The sequence below is a fragment of the Nyctibius grandis genome, chromosome Z (genome assembly GCF_013368605.1).
Source record: "Nyctibius grandis isolate bNycGra1 chromosome Z, bNycGra1.pri, whole genome shotgun sequence".
Taxonomy (NCBI): domain Eukaryota; kingdom Metazoa; phylum Chordata; class Aves; order Nyctibiiformes; family Nyctibiidae; genus Nyctibius; species Nyctibius grandis.
The window spans coordinates 33076007-33097622 of record NC_090695.1 but is presented as its reverse complement, the minus strand read 5'-3'; the positions used below and the strand labels follow the sequence as shown (position 1 = coordinate 33097622).

Genomic DNA, 21616 nt, shown 5'->3' with positions numbered 1-21616 from the left:
TGCAGTGGTGGAATATATATACTAATCTGCTGGATGTTGACTTGACATATATCAACATATACAATTTCCAAAGAGCAAGTTCTTGATTTTTTTCTGCCTTGTTTTTTAAGACGTAAAGGGACTTTCAAACATCTGTCCAGGGTCGTGATGACATTTTAAGAGACAATAGTCCAAGGTTTTTAACTTGAATGACATCAGTGATGGCTCCAATCCAGAGGTCATCCAAGGAAAGATAAGAAAGGGTCAGAAGTTCCACAAAAATTAAAGTCTTTCATCAGCTTAATTCTCTTCCATTTCAACCTTTTCACCCAAATGTGCAAAATATGGCAGAGTACCAGTTTAGCTCTAAATTCCCATTTGCTGCTCAGTGAGATGTATTCAAAGCAGAAGATAGTCCCTCTGATATGGATATAGATAAAAAACCTGGCAAAATGTTGGATTACTTCTGGAATGACCCTCTGAGAAGAGATTTTGAGAAGAGGAAGTTTTAAGCACAATGTCTGCCCATTTTCTCTGCAGCACCCATGTGACTTTACGGAGCTTTGAGAGTTTTATATGCATAAAAGACAATCCCAGGATAATGACAAGGTGAAGATGAATATTCAAACAAGAATGAAGAATGCAGATTTTTTTTTTAAGTTTGGGACAAACCCATTTTATTGGGACTTGCACAGCTGGCATAGCTTCTAAATTTTTTAACCAGATGAAAATCTTAGGACAGCATAGAATTAATTATAGGACCAGAATCTCAAATTATAACTTCAGTTAAAATGAGTAAGCCAGCTGGCTATGCAGGTTTTTGAAAGTACACACTTCTAAATTAGTACTGTGCTCATAGCTTTTATTTGATTTTTAAAAGAAGCAAATTCATTATTTGATCTCAGAGCCTATTGCTACAAGCAATATTCTTTTCCAGATGAGCCACAGCTAACATGCCTTTTATTCTTTTTTCTTTGTGTCCCTTTTATCACTCAGTGTGGTCTTCCATGTGTTGTGACGTACAGATGGTGAAATGCTTTGGGTCATGCAATGTTGTCTGTTAATTCTTTTGTGAGCCATGGCACCAGCTAATCCCCATTTTTCAATTTCTGATACATCCTGTGCAATCACTTTCTTTTGGTTAAATCATTATGCCTGAAATAAAGAATGGCTCTTAACAGCTAAAAGTCAAAGGCATTGGGCCAAATTGTTCTTCCACAGACATCCACTCAATTAATTGGCTTCACCGATACTAAAAAGAATAGCAAAAAGGAAAAATTTACCCACTGATTTACACAGTGACTAAGTCTTTACGAATATTAGAAATAAAGCTACATCAGACAGCTACAGCATGTATGGCAGAGTGCATGCTCCAAATAGATGCTCAAATGTACTTGAGGGGATATTTTAGTATAAAGAAAAAAGGGAAGGAAACAATGAGTGACTGAGAAGCAAACAATGTTAGTAGGGGTGACAGATGTAGGAAATGGTGTATGGCATTGCAGTAAACATCCTGAAGTACTCTTTCGGCCCAAGACTAACAGTATGAATACTATTAACCTAGAGGATGAAGATGAGGAAGGAACTGTGCACCTAACTTAGTTGTAGCACTGATGAAGTAACGCCATTAGAATAAAACAGTAAGATTATTAAAACACACATGCAAGTTCTGATGTTGGGCTGCACCCAAAACTGTGCTTTCCAAAATGTAGCTTGATAATGATATGTGACATTCTATGCATTTCAAAGGCATAGCCAATGAAAGTTCCATTGCCTTTCATTGGCAAGTTGAGCCTTTTCACAGAGTACAGTGTCATCTTTTGCTATCTGGTCATAAATGTGGTGGGCAGTGGGTGGCATTTGTGTTGAATACAGGGTATTTCTCCTAACACAGCTTAGGTTAATCCAACAGCTAGCTCCTACTGAGATGAGATCGCATTTCTTGTACGCGCACCCCCACACACACAACCCTTTCATCAGCTCTGGAGTTTACTAGACCTCCCATCTGAGCAGACTCAGCTTACTAATCAAGTGGGGTTTTTTTTTAAAAAAAAAAAAGATAATTTTCTGATAAATTCAGGGATTGAATCAGTACATAAAAGGGACCTTTCAGTGCACAGAGATGTCACAAAACCACTGTGCACCTGGTGTGAACAGAAGAGTATGTGAGGTCTCTCATTCTGAGGGTGACAGAGCACTGGAACAGGCTGCCCAGAGAGATTGTGGAGTCTCCTTCTCTGGAGGTATTCAAAACACACATGGACATGACCCTGTGCAACGTGCTCTAGGGGAACCTGCTTTAGCAGAGGGTTGGACTAGATGATCTCCAGAGGTCCCTTTCCAACCCCAGCCATTCTGTGATTCTGTGATTTTCAATAGTGATCTGTTCAAGCCATCACTGATTATGTGGTTCTCATTGTCCATTGGTTCTCGTCTGTATCCTTCTGTTAGTACAACTTTTCATTATTTTGTCTCTTAAACTCTTTTTACAAAGTTTAAAAATAAATTTTAGAATAGCACTTTTCTGAATCATTTCTCTTCAAATTAAAGGAGTTAAACTGCCTGAACAATGTGGGAGATACTGTTAAGAGTCTCACACCCTACAACTACGACTGGATAAAAGGAAGCTAAGTCCTGTCATACTTGTAGGCTGTCCTTCTCTGCTTTCCAGTTTAAAAGGCATTCTGGGAATTCCTACATTCTTTAGAAAAAGTACTGCTAACAGTATCCAGCCATAGATGGAAATACCTTTTTTCTCTTCCTTTTTTGGTGTTCTTGCTGAGAGATGTCACATGAATACACTTTGAATTTATACAAAAATTAAATGAGCTGCTGTGAGCTTCCCATCTTCCCTAACATCCTACAACCTCAGCATTCTTAGCCTCCCTGTCAAATTGCTGTAAACACTCCTATGTAATAACAGTTACTGTACCCTGGAACATCACTGCTTATTTGCAGTTGCATCCACACGAAGAACTTGGTGAGCCAGAAAAAAAAAAAAAAAAAAAAAAAGAGACAGAAAAAAAAAGGAAGGCAAGCTTACAAACAGATGGGACATTGACAAGGCACTGGTAACATTGAGGATACTTTATAAGGCCTCATAAGTCTTAATCAAATTATTCCAGGACCTTGCCCCAGCATATCCAGAAAGGACTGCATTCCCCTGCTCCAAGGCGAAATGAAATGCAGGTTAGGTCTGACAGCTATGCCAACCAGCTCTCATGAGTGTCACTATTGGACACTCATCAGATTTATAGTAGTCATCAGACTACACTAAGTGCCAGTGTTAAGAGCAAATGGCAAGATGTGGTTTGCAGTATCTGAAGCTGTGAAACAGTCTCCTTTAGTGTGTTGGCATGAACCTGCCTTGTATATTTCTCTTCCTTTTGGGGTAGGAGGAATGATGCAAAAAAAAAGTCTTGAGTGACTCGTACTTGTTTTCATATATCTTGTAAGTAAGTGTTTTCAGGTTAATTTACAGACAGGAAATTCAAGTGATTGAGGACCCGACTCTGGCAACTCCTGTACAATAAAGTCCATTTTCCCTGCTCCAGCCAAAACTATTGAAAGATACTTCAAGCGTCTTAGGTTACTACTCCGTATAATTTTTTTTATAAATGGGAATCCTAACACTAAGACTGCAATTTCAATAGATAACATGTGTGGATCTAACAGCTTGTTGATGCTGCTTCTCCCTCTCTCACTTTGAGACACTCCCACCACTTTCTAGATTTCTTTGTTGGCTGACCAAACTAATTAACTAAGCAGAAAAGTAATCCAGAAAAAGAAAGATGGTTTCCTGCATGATTCATGAGATGAAATGGTCCATCATCCAAGGAAGGAGAAGGAGACTCACACATGAGAACAGGAGAAGAGACAGAAAAAAGAGAAGGAAAGGCAAAGTTTCCTCTTTCTTGACCACAGTGAGATACTGCTGTGCTAGGGATAAGACAGTTAACTTCAAAAACATTTTGTAATGCTGAATTATGTAGCAATACAATATTATGGTACAGTAGGACACTAAAGCTAGCTTTCCCAAATAATAGTACTAGTGAAATCTATTACCACAAGTAGCAGAAGAAGATAGCAATCATAACCAGCCTTGATAGGTATTGCTTATTATATGAGGGTTTTTTTAAAACCAAAGATTGTAGTTATTTCTATAGAGATCCATGTGCATTAAAATTCATGCCTGTGGTTTTGAAGAAAGGGAGATGGCTTAATCAGAGCACTTATTTTGATCTACAGAATAAGAATATAAAAATTGAGCTAGTAAGTAGTTTATAAGTAAAGATGTACAAAAACAGAAGATGAAATGTAAGTAAAGAGTGCAGGATTGTGCTTAGTGAGGTCTCAGACTGGTATTTCTACCTGTGAGAAAAAGGAAAGAAGATGAATGTGATTAAGCGAAGGAAATAACAGAGCAAGCGGAAAACTGCTCCAAAAGAAAACTTTGAAGAAAACAAAAGGGAAATGGGGACAGCAAAGCAGAACTGGAAAACCAAAAGAAGTAGCAAGACGAAAAGTATATAAGCGAAAAAAATTAAAGAACTAAGACAAGGATAATTGTAATTTGTGGAAGCTAGACTCTCTGAAATGCAGTGATACATTCACTTTCCCAGCTCAAGCATGGAAGGCAAGTTTTTTAAATCATTTGATTTCTAGGATCCTGCCTGCTGCCATGTGGTGCAGCTGCTGGTTGCAAGCCTGAACAGAGTTTGGAGGGTGGAGCACCAATCTGCTGTTCCTGCACAAAAGCACTAATTACAGTGACAGCAACTAACTTTCTTGCCTGTTTGGCAGAGTTTATGCCAGAAGGAAGAAGGATTTGAAAAATTATTTCAGTATCCTTCCTGTTATCCTGGATAGAAATGTACAAATATTGAATCCCTGTCTTGCCTAGTTGATTTCTTCACCTCTTCCTGTTATCTGTTTGTAACTCATGGCAATTTTTAATACTTTTTCTGGATGTTTACTTTTTGTCATCTGAAGCTCAACAAACGTCAAAGTATAATCAAGTCCATTTCATAGGTACATGTGTTTTACCAAAGTTATGATCACTGGTAGAACACAATGCCACCCTTAAGAAAAAAATTGAAAAGGTTTGATCTTGCATAATTAGACAACTGTATGCTCTGATAGCAACCTCTCTTGAGTTGTGAGAAGCTAGAAACATTCATGTTCCATTGGGCTCTAGCACCAGCTGTTGGAGTGCTTAACTGATCTAGAGGGTTAAAGAGAGGTAGCACAACGTAACTATGTCCATTACAGAAGAGTATAAAGGTACAAAAGCATAGGAAACAAGTTGCACTTGGCAAGAGACAGTCATTGCAAGGGTGATACTCAGCTTCTTATTTTTTGTTTGTGGGAAAAAATATATTGGCAACTATCTACAAAGAGAAACATATTCCATATGAAGTAAAAAGGAGTGGTAGTGTGTACTGTACTTTAATTAATATGGGAGTGAAATGACTGTTAAAATATGAGTTATTGGAAAAACCATCTGAGATATGGAAGATAGGACGGTAATGACTTCTTTTTCAGAGATTTTTGTGGAGCAGAAAGGTAAAAGAAAGGCACTTTGCTAATAAATAGAAATATTTGTACCCCCTACTAAATACCAACTCTGTATCTATTTAACTAAAAATTGAGGTCATTCAACAGTCCTGGATAAAACCAAAAGCACAAAATATTGGCTACATTTCAGAACAAAATTGACCAAGTTTGAAAGACGGTTAGCATTAAAATAGTGCTTTTCATTGTTGTTATTTCTGAAAACAGCTATGAAGCAAAAGTTTCTCACACTGTTTATTGTTATTTTTAAAACTGGCATGGCATCCATTACAGCTCTGTGAACTATTTGTATGCATCTTTGAATCAATGCAAAGTGACACTCAAATTTAACATTCTGTTCTTTCACAAGCCCAAGCCCACGCTGATAATATTTACTTACCAGAGAAGCTGGCAGATCCCCTCCCACCAAGAGCCCTCCGTCGCTCCATCACAATGGCCTTTCCATGGCCTTTTAGCTCCCTGAAGCCCTCTAAAACTGGCAAAGAGGAATACTGAGATTTATCAGAAGACAAGGATCATGAAGAATTTATTCAACCCGTAAGAAGTGTACAGGAAGTAGTTTACAACCCAACAGCGTTCTGCTTCTAAATCTACTATCAAAACAAGTTCACCAAGTTCTGCAGGGCAGAGGACCATATAGTGAAATACGACTGGATCATCAGGGAGGAGGGACGGACACAGGCAAAGGGGATGGGGGGCCACAAGGGAGATTAGATTTTACATTAACTTTTTACTTCTAAGAGTTTTTCTTATCAAGGATGTATCTGCATTAAGTTCTGAACGGGACTAAAACCTCAGATGAGTAAAATTGTTTTAGAAGGAAATATAATCCTTAAAGCTGTGATTCTCAGATTTTTTTAGACTATTGTAAATTCTCCATTTTTCACTTGGCGACCATCTATTTCATTGAACATTTAATTGTTGTGTGCATAAATTTTATTATTCATATACATTTTCATAGATCAATTACTCTTGCTTTGCAGATCATTATGGTGCTCTAAAGTTTCTTAACTCTGTGCAATTATTTCAGGGTTCTTCATCCATTGTCCATTTCATTTCTTCTGTTATTTTCTGCTTAGTAATTACTGAAGTGTTCAAGCTAGGGAAGCAGAAGGAATCTGTCTTTGTGTTTCAATGCCACTATTGCATTTTATTACTTTAAAAGCTTCTGAGCACTAAGTCCCATTTAACAGTGCATATTGCTTACCTTGATTAAAAATTGCTTAGGCAAGAAGGTACAGACTGTATTAGTCAATGCTGCTTGCCCGGTGTTTTCCCTAGAAATGAGCCTGGACTGTTTCTTTGGAAAGACATATTTCTGTCTTTTAGTTATATCCTAGAGTTGATCTACAGAGGGCAAGAGTTCTGTTGAAGAAGTAAGGAGGATCATGGTCTTTTGTTTCTGGAAGCTCCTTATGATCGCATGGCAGAGGTTACTGTGGTGGCACACTGTTTTAGAAAGCAGTTGTCATTCAGATGAGGAAGTGCGATTGTGCTCTTTCCCTCTGCAAAATTTTTAGAGGCCCTGTTTCTGGTTTATGTTAACCTTAATCAAGTAAAAAGTAAAGATGGAGTTGATCCTATTATTTATTTCAGCTCTTTAAAAAGATTGCCAAATGCAGAGTTGCATAATGTCGTTTTGCAATTGGTAAACGTAAGCACAGAGAAGATGATACATTTTAAATATTTGCACTTATGTAGGCTAATATATTAGCACTGTTAGAAGACGGTGATCTCTAACGTTCTCATCACTACAGTAATAAATTAACAGACTGCTGTTAATTAACTCAATGTCCATTGGAAAATCAAGATACACATTTCAGATTAATCCATGGGTAACAGGTATAATGTTCTATAAAAGCAGGTATAATATGAAACTATATAATTTTCAGATGCTAGTACTATGGAAATTCCAACTCCCTTTTGCTTCTGTTCATCTATTAGTTAACATTTTGCCATGTCATTCTTTGAGAGAATGGCTGTAATGAGGAAATTATACGAGATAGTGGGTCCTTTCTATGTCATCATTATGTTAAAATACAGCAAAGAAATCGTTAGTAGCATCTGAGGTTTCCCAGCTTCCCCCATCATGGTATACTGCCATGCTATTTTAGTTCAAATTATGACTTATCTGCTTTATTTTACATCCAAACAAAATGAAACACTGAAAATCATGAAATTTAGGATTTCCTTTGCAGGTTTAATCTAGTCTCTAGACATATGCATTAGAATATATTTTTAGACTATTTAAAGTCACTTTTTTTCTCCCTAGGACACATACCTTACATAGCAAATAGGTAGTTATTTGATTGTTTTTCCCCCTCAGTGATACATTTACTATTATTCCTACCTCCCCCTCAGTTCTTTTCTCTTATTCTTCATCACTGATCAGTCCTGTCTCAATCTCTGCTCTCGACTGTTGCTTATTCCATCACCCTTCTTCCACATAAACCATAGTGACAGTGACCAGCATTTCCTGTCGACTGTGGTCTGTAAAGTAGATATCCCAACCTGCATTTTTCAGCTTCTTGGTGTAATATGCCTTTTCAGTTGCTCCCCAAAGGCTAAGCGTTGTTTCTTCTTCAACTGAGTCAGGATTTTGCCTCACCAACATTATTGCATGGCTCTTTGGCCAGAGCTGCAGAATCATGACTGTACAAATCATGGGCAAACCCTGAGGGATTCAGGGAGTATAAGTGAATGGTAACTCATGGTCAGATCATGTCGTCCCACGGTAAAGCATGCTTACTGTAGCTGGGATGTTTAGAGAAGGTATGGCTGAGTCCTAAGGAGTCTCTAGTAAGTGTATTTGAACTAATCCTTTTAAAACATTATATTTTAGCCATGTTTGGTAGTTTTACTTTCAATTTTTTTAACAGGAACAGAAAAAAAATGCCTAATACCAGAACTAGGCCATTGCAACACTTCAAGCTTTTTCTAAGTTATATGTTAACTAAGACATTATGTAACATTAAAGTATTTATTCAGTTTTGATTTCAGAGCCAAATTCTTTAGTGCTGATTCAATCCTGATCTATGTGTAAGTGCTCACATAGCTGTGTTCATTACGAGTTTGTAAAATATCAGATACTCTAACCAATTGCAAGTGTACTTCAAGAAGATAGCTGAACCAACCTTAGCAGCTGCTGGTTGATTATCAGAAGAACCAGTTCCATTTTTTTCACTCCCCTATCCTGGTTGTGCAGTCCTGCTTCCTACCTTGTACTGACTGCCATATTCATCTTCTGTGATCCTTTAGCGGGCCAGCTAAACTTATTCAGCCAAGAAAAGCATTCCTCTTTTTAGGCTGGACTTGGTATAATGAAATCTTAGATTGATTCAATCAGAAAATTAAACTTCATCTACAGTTAATATGGGGAAATCTGTGTATATGTAGGTATAGTCAGACTTTGATCAAACAAAATGCCATAACTGATTATAGGCCACCTAGAACCTGATTGAAAGTATGTTTTGATGGAATTGCTTATTTCCTTTGCAGAACTGGTTTAAGCAATCCTTAAAATCATAAATCATTACAACTCAGGAAGCAGCAGCCCTCTTTAAGCAGATAAGAACTCAGAAACTCCCCTAGAAGTTTTGCATTGTAAGGAGATGTAGGATTTCTTCTTCCCAGATCTTTTGCTTTGAGCTACAAAGGGGAAAGAGGTATGCCCTTATTGGAGCTTCTGTGATTTTTATAAAGAGGACTTCATAAACCTTTACCTCAAACAGAGCAGAGGAAAATGGCTTTGCAATTGATTTGCTGTGGCTAAGAGATCTTGTTCAAACTCTGGAAAAGACAAAAACACTGAAAGATAAGGAGCTGTGACCCGATCTTGCAAAGGGGGGAGGATTTTTATTCAATGTCTTTCAAGCTAATGTTTGCTTTCATTAACACCTGTTGAACTGAAACTCCAGACAGACATCTGGGATCTGAGATCCTTTTGCTGAAAGAAAAGTTAAGTTTTTGCTGAAGCTGTCATCTCAGCAGTTTGTATTGGTGTGCTATCTGAAGTACAAAAAAAGGTTATAATTCCATTTCTAATTTAAAAATAACAAAATAAAACCCCATGCACATGCAAAAGTGAGTCTTCTGAAAAACAACCTTTTAGACTTCCTGAATTTTCAAAATCTGCGTACGCTGTTGCATAATACCTTTAACTCCTAGATAAGAATAGGAGAGGACAGATATTTATTTCCCAAAGAATATCTCAGTACCTTGTCGTCATGATACACCTGTTAGGGTCAGCAGTATACTGTTCTCTCTGTGCGAGAGAGAACTTTTTTATTGCCTAATAAAATTAGATTGGGCAAGAGAAATTCTTGCAATGCAATGTCTATTACATAGGTATTCGTAATAGATAACATCTGCTGATATGAAGTATTTGCATAGGCAATGCTCTAATCATATAGCCATATTCAGTATTTAAAAGCCAATGGACACAAATAACATGATAAGAGGTTTAACGTATCCAGTATTAAGTAACTGAATTTGCATTCAAGGTCTATCAATCTTACCTTTGAACCAAATTAAAAAAGAGCAAGTGAGAAAAAGAAAGACTAGAAAATCACCCACTCAGCAGCAAATAATTCTGACTTTGTAAGAAACCCAGTGTAGATCCTCCTGGCTTACTCCTTTGGAAGGTTTAGAGAGGGTAGTGGTACCCATTTGTAAGGATTGACAGTAGATTTTGGCAAATAATCTGTTAGAAATGGCAGTGATAACAAGGGGAAAAAACCACACATATTCGATTGTAATTTTACAGTTTTCAGGAAGGAGGTGTTTGTCATGGAGACGTGGCAGCAGCTGCCCTGCTTGGCCGTGTGTCGCAGAGATGTCTGTCAGTTCAGTTAGTCGCAGCCTGAGGGAGCAAGGTGGCAAGTGGAGAACAAACCAGTGATATTTGGAGTTAATTCCCTTTGTCTCCTCTGTAAATGTCCCTGACTCCAAACATAAAAGGAAGTGGAGTAGGAAAAAGATTTAACTTGTGTTGAAGGGTTAAGAGACTTTTTTGGCCAGAGGACTAGAATCATTCAGGAGTTTTAAAAATAATCTAAAAGCCTATGGGCAAAGCCAGCCTACAGAGAGTCCCTATCTAGGGACACAGTTGTTTCAGTTGTTACAGGAGAATGTCATGGCCCCAAGTGCACCTGTAGGACCTACTGGCCCTGACCATCCTCACCCAGGGCACCCACACACTGCCCGTGAACCCAGGGTATCCATTCGACCTCAGCCTGAGGCCCTCAGGTACCTTGCCAGAGTAGTGGTCTCCAGACTAGTCTGGCCCTGCTGTCTGGATGGACCTCAAACCTACACAGTAGCTAGCCTGTCTCCTGGATGGGTCCCTCAGTTGTCCGTTGTCCATTTTCCACTGTCTCTAGCCTTTTCTGCTGAATGGACTTCAGATTCAGGCTGAAACCTTGTCTCTAGTCCTATCTCTGGTCTTGTATCCTTTTGCTCCTGCCTGGAGTCCCTGGATGGACCTGGTTCATCACTTGCCTGGGACTGCCAATGGTTGCTACTACCAGCACCTGGCTCACTCTGCTATGACCAGACCCTGTGGGACCACGCCCTACCAGGGACAACCCTGCCTGCTCTGGAGTCACCCTTTACTCCTGGGACACCTGGTCTGAGGGAACAGCAGGCCCTTGCTGCTCCCTGACAGAGGAAGCAGAGAAACTACGCTAACACCTGGTACCTTAGAAACCTTCAGACACTTGCCTTCTTCAGCCATTTGCCCACAAAGAAATGGGGTTGGAAGGACTTTGCTCCAAGGCTAATATTCAAGGATACCTGGATGTTCCTATCTTCCACATGTCTCTTCTTCTGAAGCCTTAGGGATTTTTTTAACTTTTCCTTCTCCTTTCCTTCCTTTCTTCACAGTCCTGTACTTCCTTATCAGACCTCTCTGTGTCATTCTCCCTTGTCCAAAAGATCATACATATTTGGTAAGAAAAAGAAACCTACACCTGAATATTTGAACGTCAAAAGGTAGTAGATTATATATTCATCTGTATATGTATATCCAAGAAATATATACAGAGCCTAAATAGTTTTGCTTGCTACATTCATTTTGAAGAGGAGAAATGCATATGATTCCACACAATTGGTTGTACAAATATTTAATTATTATTACTTTGAGATATGAAATATACTTTGAGATTTATGATATGGAATTTTAGAATATTCTAGGTCTGCTTTATTGACTTAGCAATTGTGGAACATAGCAGATTTATTAAGGATCATTATTTCCAACACCACAAATAAAAAGAAAGCTGCACCCTGAAGATGCTGAAGGTGTGGGTGTGTATGTGAGTAAAATCACTTCCTTGAGAGGAAGCACAGTTAAGTTTCACCACAGTTCCAGTTTACCAAATAACTGAAACCAAACAAGATCTGAAATTATTTAAGTGTCAGCTATAATCAAGGTGCAGGGGTACTTTGGAGTTCAGAACAAATAAAAGACTCTATCACTCAGGGACTGTTAGTTAAATAAGGGATTGTCAGTTAAAGAAGTTATGCTTAAATGCTTGAATATGTATTAGTCTAACATTAAGATGTTTACATAGCAAACATCTCACTGAGGAATCTTGACTATGGCTCCTAAAGAAGCAACACGATACTGTGTTATATGGTGTGATGATACCTAGTCTTTTGTGGAGGATGGAAGCCCTAAACTCAAACCTTTATGATCCATGAGAAATCCACCACATCAACTGTGTCATCTTATGTACTAATGTATATTTTTTTTTTATGATCCAGCTGTGGTCAATGGAAAAATAGTAGTGGGTAAAGACTGCAGAAGTGGCGCCTGGCCCTTTGGCAATAGTGGCTGCATTAGCCTCCTGAGGGCTATTATGGATTCAGGAATACATAGCTGACTGGCTATCCACCCTCAGAATCAATCAGGTTGGAAGAGACCTCTGGGATCATCAAGTCCAACCATTGCCCTGATACCACCCTGTCAACTAGACCATGGTACTAAGTGCCATGTCCAGTCTTTTCTTAAACACACCCAGAGATGGTGACTCCACCACCTCCCTGGGCAGTCCCTTCCAATGCCTAATGACCCTTTCTGTAAAGAAATTCTTCCTGATGTCCAACCTGAACCTCCCCTGGTGAAGCTTGAGGCTGTGTCCTCTTGTCCTATTGCTAGTTGCCTGGGAGAAGAGGCCAACTCCCACTCCACTACAACCTCCCTTCAGGTAGTTGTAGACTGCACTAAGGTCACCTCTGAGCCTCCTCTTCTCCAGGCTAAACAACCCCAGCTCCCTCAGCCATTCCTCGTAGGTCAGACCCTCCAGACCCTTCAGCAGCTTGGTCGCCCTCCTCTGGACTCGCTCCAACACCTCAACATCTTTCTTGAAGTGCGGGGCCCAGAACTGGACACAGTATTCAAGATGCGGCCTCACCAGTGCCGAGTACAGAGGGACGATCACTTCCCCAGACCAGCTGGCTACACTATTCTTAATAGAGGCCAGGATGCCATTGGCCTTCTTGGCCACCTGGGCACACTGATGGCTCATGTTTAGCCGGCTGTCGATCAGCACCCCCAGATCTCTTTCTGCTGGGCCGCTTTCTAACCACTCTTCCCCCAGCCTGTAGAGCTGCATGGGGTTGTTGTGGCCGAAGTGTAAGACCCGGCACTTGTTCTTGTTGAACCTCATGCCGTTGGTCTCGGCCCATCTATCTAACCTGTCCAGATCCCTCTGTAGGGCCTTCCTACCCTCCAGCAGATCGACACTGCCACCCAGCTTGGTGTCATCTGCAAGTTTACTGAGGGTGCACTCAATCCCTACGTCTAGATCATCTATAAAGATATTGAACAGCACCGGCCCCAGAAATGAGCCCTGGGGAACACCGCTAGTGACCGGCCGCCAGTTGGACTTTGCCCCATTCACCACCACTCTCTGGGCTCGGCCATCCAGCCAGTTTTTAACCCATTTAAGAGTCCACCCATCCAAGCCCAAGGCAGCCAGTTTGTCTAGGAGGATGCTGTGGGAGACAGTGTCCAATGCCTTACTGAAGTCTAGGTAGACTACATCCACAGCCCTGCCCTCATCTACTAAGCAGGTCACTTGGTCATAGAAGGAGATGAAGTTGGTCAAGCAGGACCTGCCTTTCATGAATCCATGTTGGCTGGCCCCGATGCCCCGATTGTCCTGCATGTGCCGTGTAAAGGATCAGTAGTGGGAAATGACATATCTAAAAAAATCCTCCAAAACATTATTGGTAGAAATTCAGATGATCTTCAGTATTGAATTAGATACAGCTAAACTGAATTAGATACTCTGCACCTCCTGTGCCCCTGCATTTTAAGATTATTTCATGATAAGAAAGGTAAAGTGTTAACGAGGGTGTACTCTATCTGGATTGACACTTAAAATAAGCCTGGCCATTCAGAGACCATTTGGTAGGCATTCCTCACCTGACCTGCTTGAGACTTCTGAAAACCCTGATGATGGCTAGTAATTTTCTTAGAAAAGGCAGCAGAGGTGGTGATTTAAACTGCTAAAACCTTTCTTTCTGTTGAGGAATCTCTACAGAAAAAATCTTGCATCAGGACAGAAGTCAGCATATGTTGGAGCCAGTCTACCGGCATGATTTGCTTTGTTTTACTTGTTGCAATGTCCTTAACATTAAGAGTGCTTTTCATGGCTTTAAGGAACAGTAGATTGAGAAAGAAAGTATTATAAAGAGACTGGTCTTGAATAGTAAGCTGTCATGTTGATTCCACTAACAGTTTACATGGGTTCAATTGACAACTGAACAAATTTGGAAAAAAAAGCACACTGAGAACTCCTAAATGCAGAAATCACAGGATGCTAGCTGACTGTAGAAATAGTGCAGAGTGGTATCAGTACATCTTTTTGTCCTAGTCTTGTATTCCTCCTTAGGTAGCTGTAATTAGCCGGTGTCAGAAACAGGCTGTTGTTACAGATAACACTGTAGTCTGACCTAGTCTTTATGTTCTGTGATACAGTGGTGCAGAAGCATATCCACTGGAATAGGCTTTCAGCTCTGGGTGATCGGAGGGAACTGTAGTGAATCTTAAAAGAATACAACACAATTTTCTTATTGTTGTAGTTTGTGACTTAAAAGGAGCAAAGAATAGTAGTTCCAATGCCACCCACAAATCTAGTAGTATTAGAACTGCAACAGAGTTTTTAACTAAATCACGACTTGAGTCAAGGCAGATTTTTGTCCTTCTTATTGTGGCATCCAAATAAAGCTAAAAAATATCAGTGTTAAGAAGAACACATATACTGTGTTGCTTTCGTTGAAATTATATAGTGCTTTCCTTTTAAGAGTTTTGTGCTTTATCTAACAAAGCTGACATCCCTAGCAGCTACATAGCAACCCGCATGATGTTAGCTCATTAGGCCAAGACGTATGCATCTCTAAGCTTTGCATAAATAGCTTTAATAGCAAGACACTGTTTGCAATCCTGTCCTCTCTTCCAGGAAACCTCCTTCTGCTGATGTACGTGCAGAAAACAGCTGGTTTTGTTGGCTACATACTTTGAAGTGATAGATTTATTTGAAGCTACAAGATTAGCTAGGTTTTGTTGATTTGACATTAAATCATTATTCACATCTGACATCAAAGCTTCACTTTCTATTACATCTCTTGTTCAAGATTCCTATTTTGCTTGTTAAGGCCATAATACAGTTTTTGGGAGGCAGCGAGAGAGTTGGCTAACTGATGAAGCACATAAGCCAGGCTTGTATCACTGCCATAGTGACTGCACATAGCGCATGCTAAAATGAAGCCTGTGCTGAGTTTCTGAAGGACAAATCTTTAGCCATAGAGTGGCTTAACAAACAACTCCAGACGTGGTGCTTTCCAGATGAAGTGGGCATGCCTTGACACTACTGCCTTGTTCACCGGCACATCGCTCCAGTCTTCCTCCTCCCAAGCGTAGTTCTCAAATTGAACTAAAACTGGGTTTAGTTCTGGGAAAGCCAGATAGAAAATACATGGTTTGGGATAATTGGGGTGCTTCCGTCTTCCCTCCAGACCTCACTTCCTATAGCACAACAGGTAACAATAAAACTCTGGCCCCACATTGAAGAAACAATTCTATCAAAGCTACGATTTCAGGTGAGCTGACTGTAATGGCTTATTTTGTGTGAAATATCATCCTGATATTACCTGCCAGAGAAAAGGGATAAATTTTAAGGAACACTTATTATTTGGACAAATTCTGCAAGAATATTTGGACAAAATCTTCAAATTGTTTTGAAAAGCTTTGGAAGTGCTTTAAAAAGAAATTGGTTTAGGTACAAATTCATAACAGGAATTCATTTGTTACTATCATGGTTTCAAAGATTTTTCTAATATCTCTATTCATTCCTGTTACATTATCTCAAGTTAAAAGTAATAGCAACATTTTGATTTCCTTCATGTTGCTAGGATATTTATAAAGAAGCAAACTATAGAGGAGAAAAGCAAAATATAATTATTTTTGAATAGCAATCTGTTGAAGTCAGTATTGGATTTATATCACAAAGCATTGCAATAAACACCTTTGCTGTTTGAAGTGAGCGCCATCTCAGCTTAATGTGTAATTTGGGGGTCTCTCATTCTGAAACCAGGGACTTAAGTCATTACTCCAAATACACACTGGTGTAAATTATGGGAGCCTATTCCAGAATAATCGAGTAGTTTAGATAACTCAGATTGTATCAGAGGATTAATTCCATGTTTACTACAGAAATAGAGATTTTGCATGAGTCAGTGATCTTTGCTGCAAAGTAAATTTATTTTTAGGTTCAGAAGTTGTGACTAGTTATCTCATTAAATTCAGAAGACAGGCAGTAAATTAGTGATACAATTAAGATGAAATAAATTTATATCTTAGGAACATATTTTTGTCTTTCATTGTTACTCTATTTAAATATTAATGCAAATACATGTCCTCAATGTTGTTACACTTTGTTCTGTTAATGTAAATAAAGATACAAGTTTGTCACTATGCCGGTATTACCTCAGAGATGCAGAACTGAAACAACGTAGGTTGTTAACCTCTCTGCTCCCCAAGACTCACATCACCAGAAGTTAAAGCAGCAATAAAGTTGACACGCTTCCCCCGGTCACAGCTAGAGAAAGTGGTATGTATTATTCCTCCAAAAGCTAGTAGCTTGAAAGCAAGTCCACGCTCTGCTGCAGAAACACAGAAACCTTTTTTCCACCCATCCCAGCAAGGCTTTTGTGGAGGAAAATACTGTTTCCTCGGAAAATCACCACCAGGGTCTGCCCACCGGCGCCCCGACCTCGCCGGCCAGTCCCGCCCCGCGCCCGGGGGACCCGCCGCAGGGATGTTCGGCGGCCCGGCCCGGCGGAGAGGGGTCAGGGCCGCGGGGGGGCGGCCGGGGCGACGGGGGGGGCAGACGGGCAGGTGGCAGCGAGGCGGGGCAAGCGCGGCACCGCCCCCGGGCCCCATTGGCGCCGGGGGAGGGGGGCCGCGCCGCACCGCCCCCCGCACACAAAGTGTGGCTGCCCGGCGGCGGCGGCGGCGGCGGCAGCGGCGGCGGCATGCAGAGCTGCGGGCGCTGGTGGGGGCGGCTGGCGGCCCGCGGGGCGCCGCGGCACCTGCGGCCGGCGGCGGCGGCGGCGGCGGGGAGTCAGCGGCGCTGGGGCGGCGGCGAGGCGGCGCGGTGCATCGAGCAGCTCCTGCCGCGGCACGATGACTTCGCCCAGCGGCACATCGGGCCGCGGGAGCGGGAGAAGCGGGAGATGCTGCGAGCCGTCGGGGTGCAGGTAGGTGCCCGCGCCGTGCGGGGCGGAGGGGGCGGCGCGGCTGGTCCCCTCTTGGTGAGGGCTGTGCCGGCCCGCGGGGATCTAACAACGGCGTGCGATCGCCTCTTTGCAGAGCGTCGAGGAGCTGATGGATAAGACCATCCCGGCCAGCATCCGTCTCCGGAGGCCGCTGAGGATGGATGACCACGTCTGTAAGTGACCGCATGGCCCGGGGTGCTCCCGGACATCCCCCCCCGCCGCCGGCGCAGCCCGGCCTGCCCTCCCGCCGCTCTTTCCGCCCACCAGCGCCCACGGGGGAGGACTTAGGGTGCTACCCCCCCCCCCCACTCCCGAGTGTCCCCTCTGAAACGTGTCACGAACAGATCTCCCCGTTGAAGTAAAGTGCAGGATAAGACGTAAATAACCGTAGCAGTATCATCACCGACAGTTCAGTCTTCACAGACTAACTCGGTAGAGCAGCTCGGCTGCTGCATTTCTTGCTCTCGTGTTGGAAATCGGTAGGAAAACGTGCATGTCAGACCGGGATTGCCCAAAAAACCGTTTTCGAGCTCAAGTGCCACAGTGCCTTCACTTTGTCCCAAGAGTCTGATACGGAGGGAAACGTGTGGTTAAAAATTGTCCCCTTAGTGTGGACTGTAGCTTCAAATGGGCAGACCGTTTTTGTTGACTCTTATGTTTCTGCAGGATTTCTTTGTTCCCCTCCCCAATGACCTGCATATTCTAATAACATGCAAAACCTATGTCTCCATATAATGGATACACAGTAGGCTAATGGCTAGCATTTTGAATATGTCTGATTGAGGGAGACGAGTAAACTGCAAGAATACAAAACATCTGAGCCAGCAATTGTAGCACTGCAATAATTTAGCAAATTACTGTAGAAAACTTGATGTGATTTGATGAGTTTTTGGATATTAATGTTTTTAAAAGTTAGAAATCACAGCACAAAATTTCTATCTGCGTAACTGCGATCTTGATAGATGTCTGTGAACATCATGTTGGAAATCCCATGAGTGAAAGAAACACTTAAAAATGGACCTAGCGAAACAATTCCGCTGAAACTAACAAAGCTCAGCGGCCATTCAGACAGCGGAGTCAATTACATCAGTATTAACTTTATGTTTGTGTCAAGATCCTTTGCTTGATTTGTAGAAAATTTGATCCGTCTGGCTGGCTTTTTTTCATTGCTTATCTGTGCGCTGTAATTTGAGTGTAAACTTAAGGCCTGCAGCCCCAGTGAGGTTCCCGGCCAGTTCAATCTGGTTACTCTGAGATGACATCACGGCGCGAGAGGCAGCGCCACAATGAACAGCCAGGAAAACCAGAGCCTGAAAAGACAGATTCTAGCCAGGAGGGATACAGCATTGACTGAAAGTTTCTACTTCTAAAATGTTTTATTAGTACAGTGGTATTTTATTTTTCCGTAACTTCCCATCCTACTAAAATGGGGTGGGGGTAGGGAAGTGGAATTTAATCACCTTCTTCTGTCTGTATAACTGCTGAAAGTATTGCTTGGCATATTTTCCTGTGATTAATCAGGTGCTCCCTGACCAATGAGTGATTTTTCACCTCCTTCAGAGAAATGAACTTTTTAGATTATTATTATATTTTTAGGGCTGTAAGAGGGGTTAAATGTAGATTGTTACTAATAACTACTTTTTAAAAACCTTTTTTTTTTATTTAGTATAGGATACTCTTGCGAAGTTTTACATTAGTAAAACACACATAAAAGTGATACAGTACAGTTTGGCATTAAAATAATTGTATATTATTGAAAACTAAACCAGTGATGTCAACCCAAGTCAAAATCTTGATGCAGTTTTATGTGTTGTCATGCTGATTTGCATAGCAGTTTTGAAGTGGATGTCTCCTACATTTCTGCGCAGTAGTTGATGTTCTGTTGTATGCAAGTTCCCACTGTTCAACAGAACCTCATTAGCCAAGAGTGTATTTAGTTCACAGGCATTTTGCTCCACTTGCTATGCTGTTCTTGTTCCCTTAGAGTAAACTTTGAAAGAATGTGACTGTGATGCAGAGTCTCACATTGCACAGCAAGCAGCAGTGAGTTTTCAAATGAGGTGCTTGCATGAGGTACAGAAAGCTTTTTTCTGCACACTGCTGCTTTTTCTTCTGCAGCCTGTGTCATGAACTGTCTTTTGTAATTTAATGTGTAGATTTTTGTCACTAGTTTTCCACTGCATTGGCAGCAGAAAACCCCAGCGCTTGTAAAAGAAAATTTAAAAGCCTCAGCTTAAAGTTGCGCAACTTCACATTGAATATCTTGTACCTAGGATACTGTAGTCTGAGTAAAATTTGCTTCCTCGTTAATGTACCATTAGAGAGAGCACTGTCTTTCCAATCACCAGTGTGGGATTTCTTATGTGAGTATGGTGTATTAGTTTGCTGTCATATAGCAAAATTGGGAAAGTGTCATGAGAACTGTATTCTATTTAAAACGTGTTGTTTTTGTTTGTATGAAGACGATTTTGCTCCCACCATCCCCCAAACTCACACATGCAATGAAAGAACAGGGCAACGCAATTGTAAACGTGTTGTTCAACTTCAGCATTTATAAAATTTCTAATACGACGATTCCTAGTGGTTAATATACACTTCCACTTTTCTGTATAACTTCAATTGAAAAACATAATCATAGTGACTCCACAGGTTAGAGTCCAGCTGAGCAAATCAGCTGTGCTTGAGCTCCTCATTTGTGTTAGGAATCGCAGTTCAGCTTGCACTGAAGTCTTACTGAAGTCAATGCTAACAGGTAGAATTAGATATGCAGTCCAAGAAAACCATGCACACACCATAAATAGTACATCTGGGTGAGCATCATAGATTTCTGCAACTATATTTGTGGGGTTTTTATGGCTTTAGGCCTTGTCTTGGGTGTGTACATTTGATGTATATGTGTATCTTCAAATTTTGATTAGGTGTGGCAGTAGGAAAAATTGTTTTGCATTATAGATCCTTCCCTTGGTAATATAACAGGTTGTCTAAAAGACAGAAAATCAATCAGCTGAGTGTATGCAATAGCAGTTTAAAAAAAACCCCTCCTGTGGACACAGCTTATATTAAAGATCTCTTTTACGTGGTATCGCATATTCCACTGCTTATAAATAAAACTTCTGATTACAGTAGAAGCACAATCTTTTTGTACATGTGTTGTCTTTCGTAGAAATTTTAGCACAGCCCTACTCTTCAGTGGAAGAATCAAGCTTCCATTACTTCCCTGAAGGACATAATATATTGAGAGAGAAAGCCTCTAGCCTTAACTGGACATTTGTTTTGCTTATGCATGAATGAAGAAGCCATTCTGGTAAATGCTAAGCTTTGCTGATACATGTACATCTACGCTAGAAATGCTTTTTCAATATTTGTTTTTGTTCCTGTATGGGTAGATCTCTTCTTGTGCAGACACTGTCAGTGATGGAGGAGAGAAGGAACAGAGCTTGTGCTAAGAGGTTTCTGAAATTAGTTACTTCCTTTGGTCTATAATATGACAAAAGTATCTGTGTCCCTTTTCTGACAAAAAAAAAAAGCCATTTTAAAAGTGCCTGCTGCCACGGGCCCACTGACAGTGTTGTAAAACCACATGAGTATGCCACTGAAAGCCAGGAGGGGTGAAAGAGCAAGATGTCTGATTTCACGTAAGTTGCAGTCCTGTACCTCGACTGATTCTGGAAGGGGGGGCTTTTTTACAGTCAGCTTTTTGTGCAGATACAGTTAAGGGAAAATGTTATTTTGGTATGTAACTTCTGTTCAGTCAATATTTACAACAAGGCTAGACATCTGTTTGATAATTGTGATCAGCTGGTGTTACAGAGCTTTTTTCCCACTGTCACAGTAAGTAAACTTTAACAAGCAGCTTTTCTTTGGGTACTGGAGGTGCTTTAGCATGTGTGTAGTGATTGACCCATTTGAAGTAAAAGAATGTATCATCTTATATAACAGTAATCCTCTTTCTTTTATCCCTGTGAACCTACTGTCTGTATCAGTCATAGTTATCCCTGCAGTGCTGCTATTGTATGTCCATCTTTATTTAATGGGTAGGCTTTGTACATATGTTTTGTATTTTTGCCTTTTTTTGTTCAGGATTTGAATTAAAAAATGAGTCTACAAACTCTGCCATGATTTTTTTTTCCAAAATGTTCCCAGTTAAGTTCTCAAATTTTAGAATTTATAAACATCAGTTTATAAAATCTGTCTAAGAAACTAATTGGGTCTCCAGTCTAAACATTTCTAGAAGCAATATTGCTCAGAAGCAGTCGTATTGTAAGAAAGACTATCTGTATCT

The 21616-nt window shown here is 40.7% G+C and overlaps 1 protein-coding gene across 1 annotated transcript in view; it reads left to right on the top strand.

The window, feature by feature from the left end:
- Nucleotides 1-17091: 17091 nt before the first annotated feature.
- Nucleotides 17092-21616, top strand: part of GLDC (glycine decarboxylase) — a 51360-nt gene continuing 46835 nt past the window's right edge. The window contains exons 1-2 of the mRNA XM_068423572.1: nucleotides 17092-17316; nucleotides 17429-17507. Coding sequence (XP_068279673.1) covers nucleotides 17092-17316; nucleotides 17429-17507 — 304 coding nt within the window. The remainder of the gene's footprint in view (nucleotides 17317-17428; nucleotides 17508-21616) is intronic.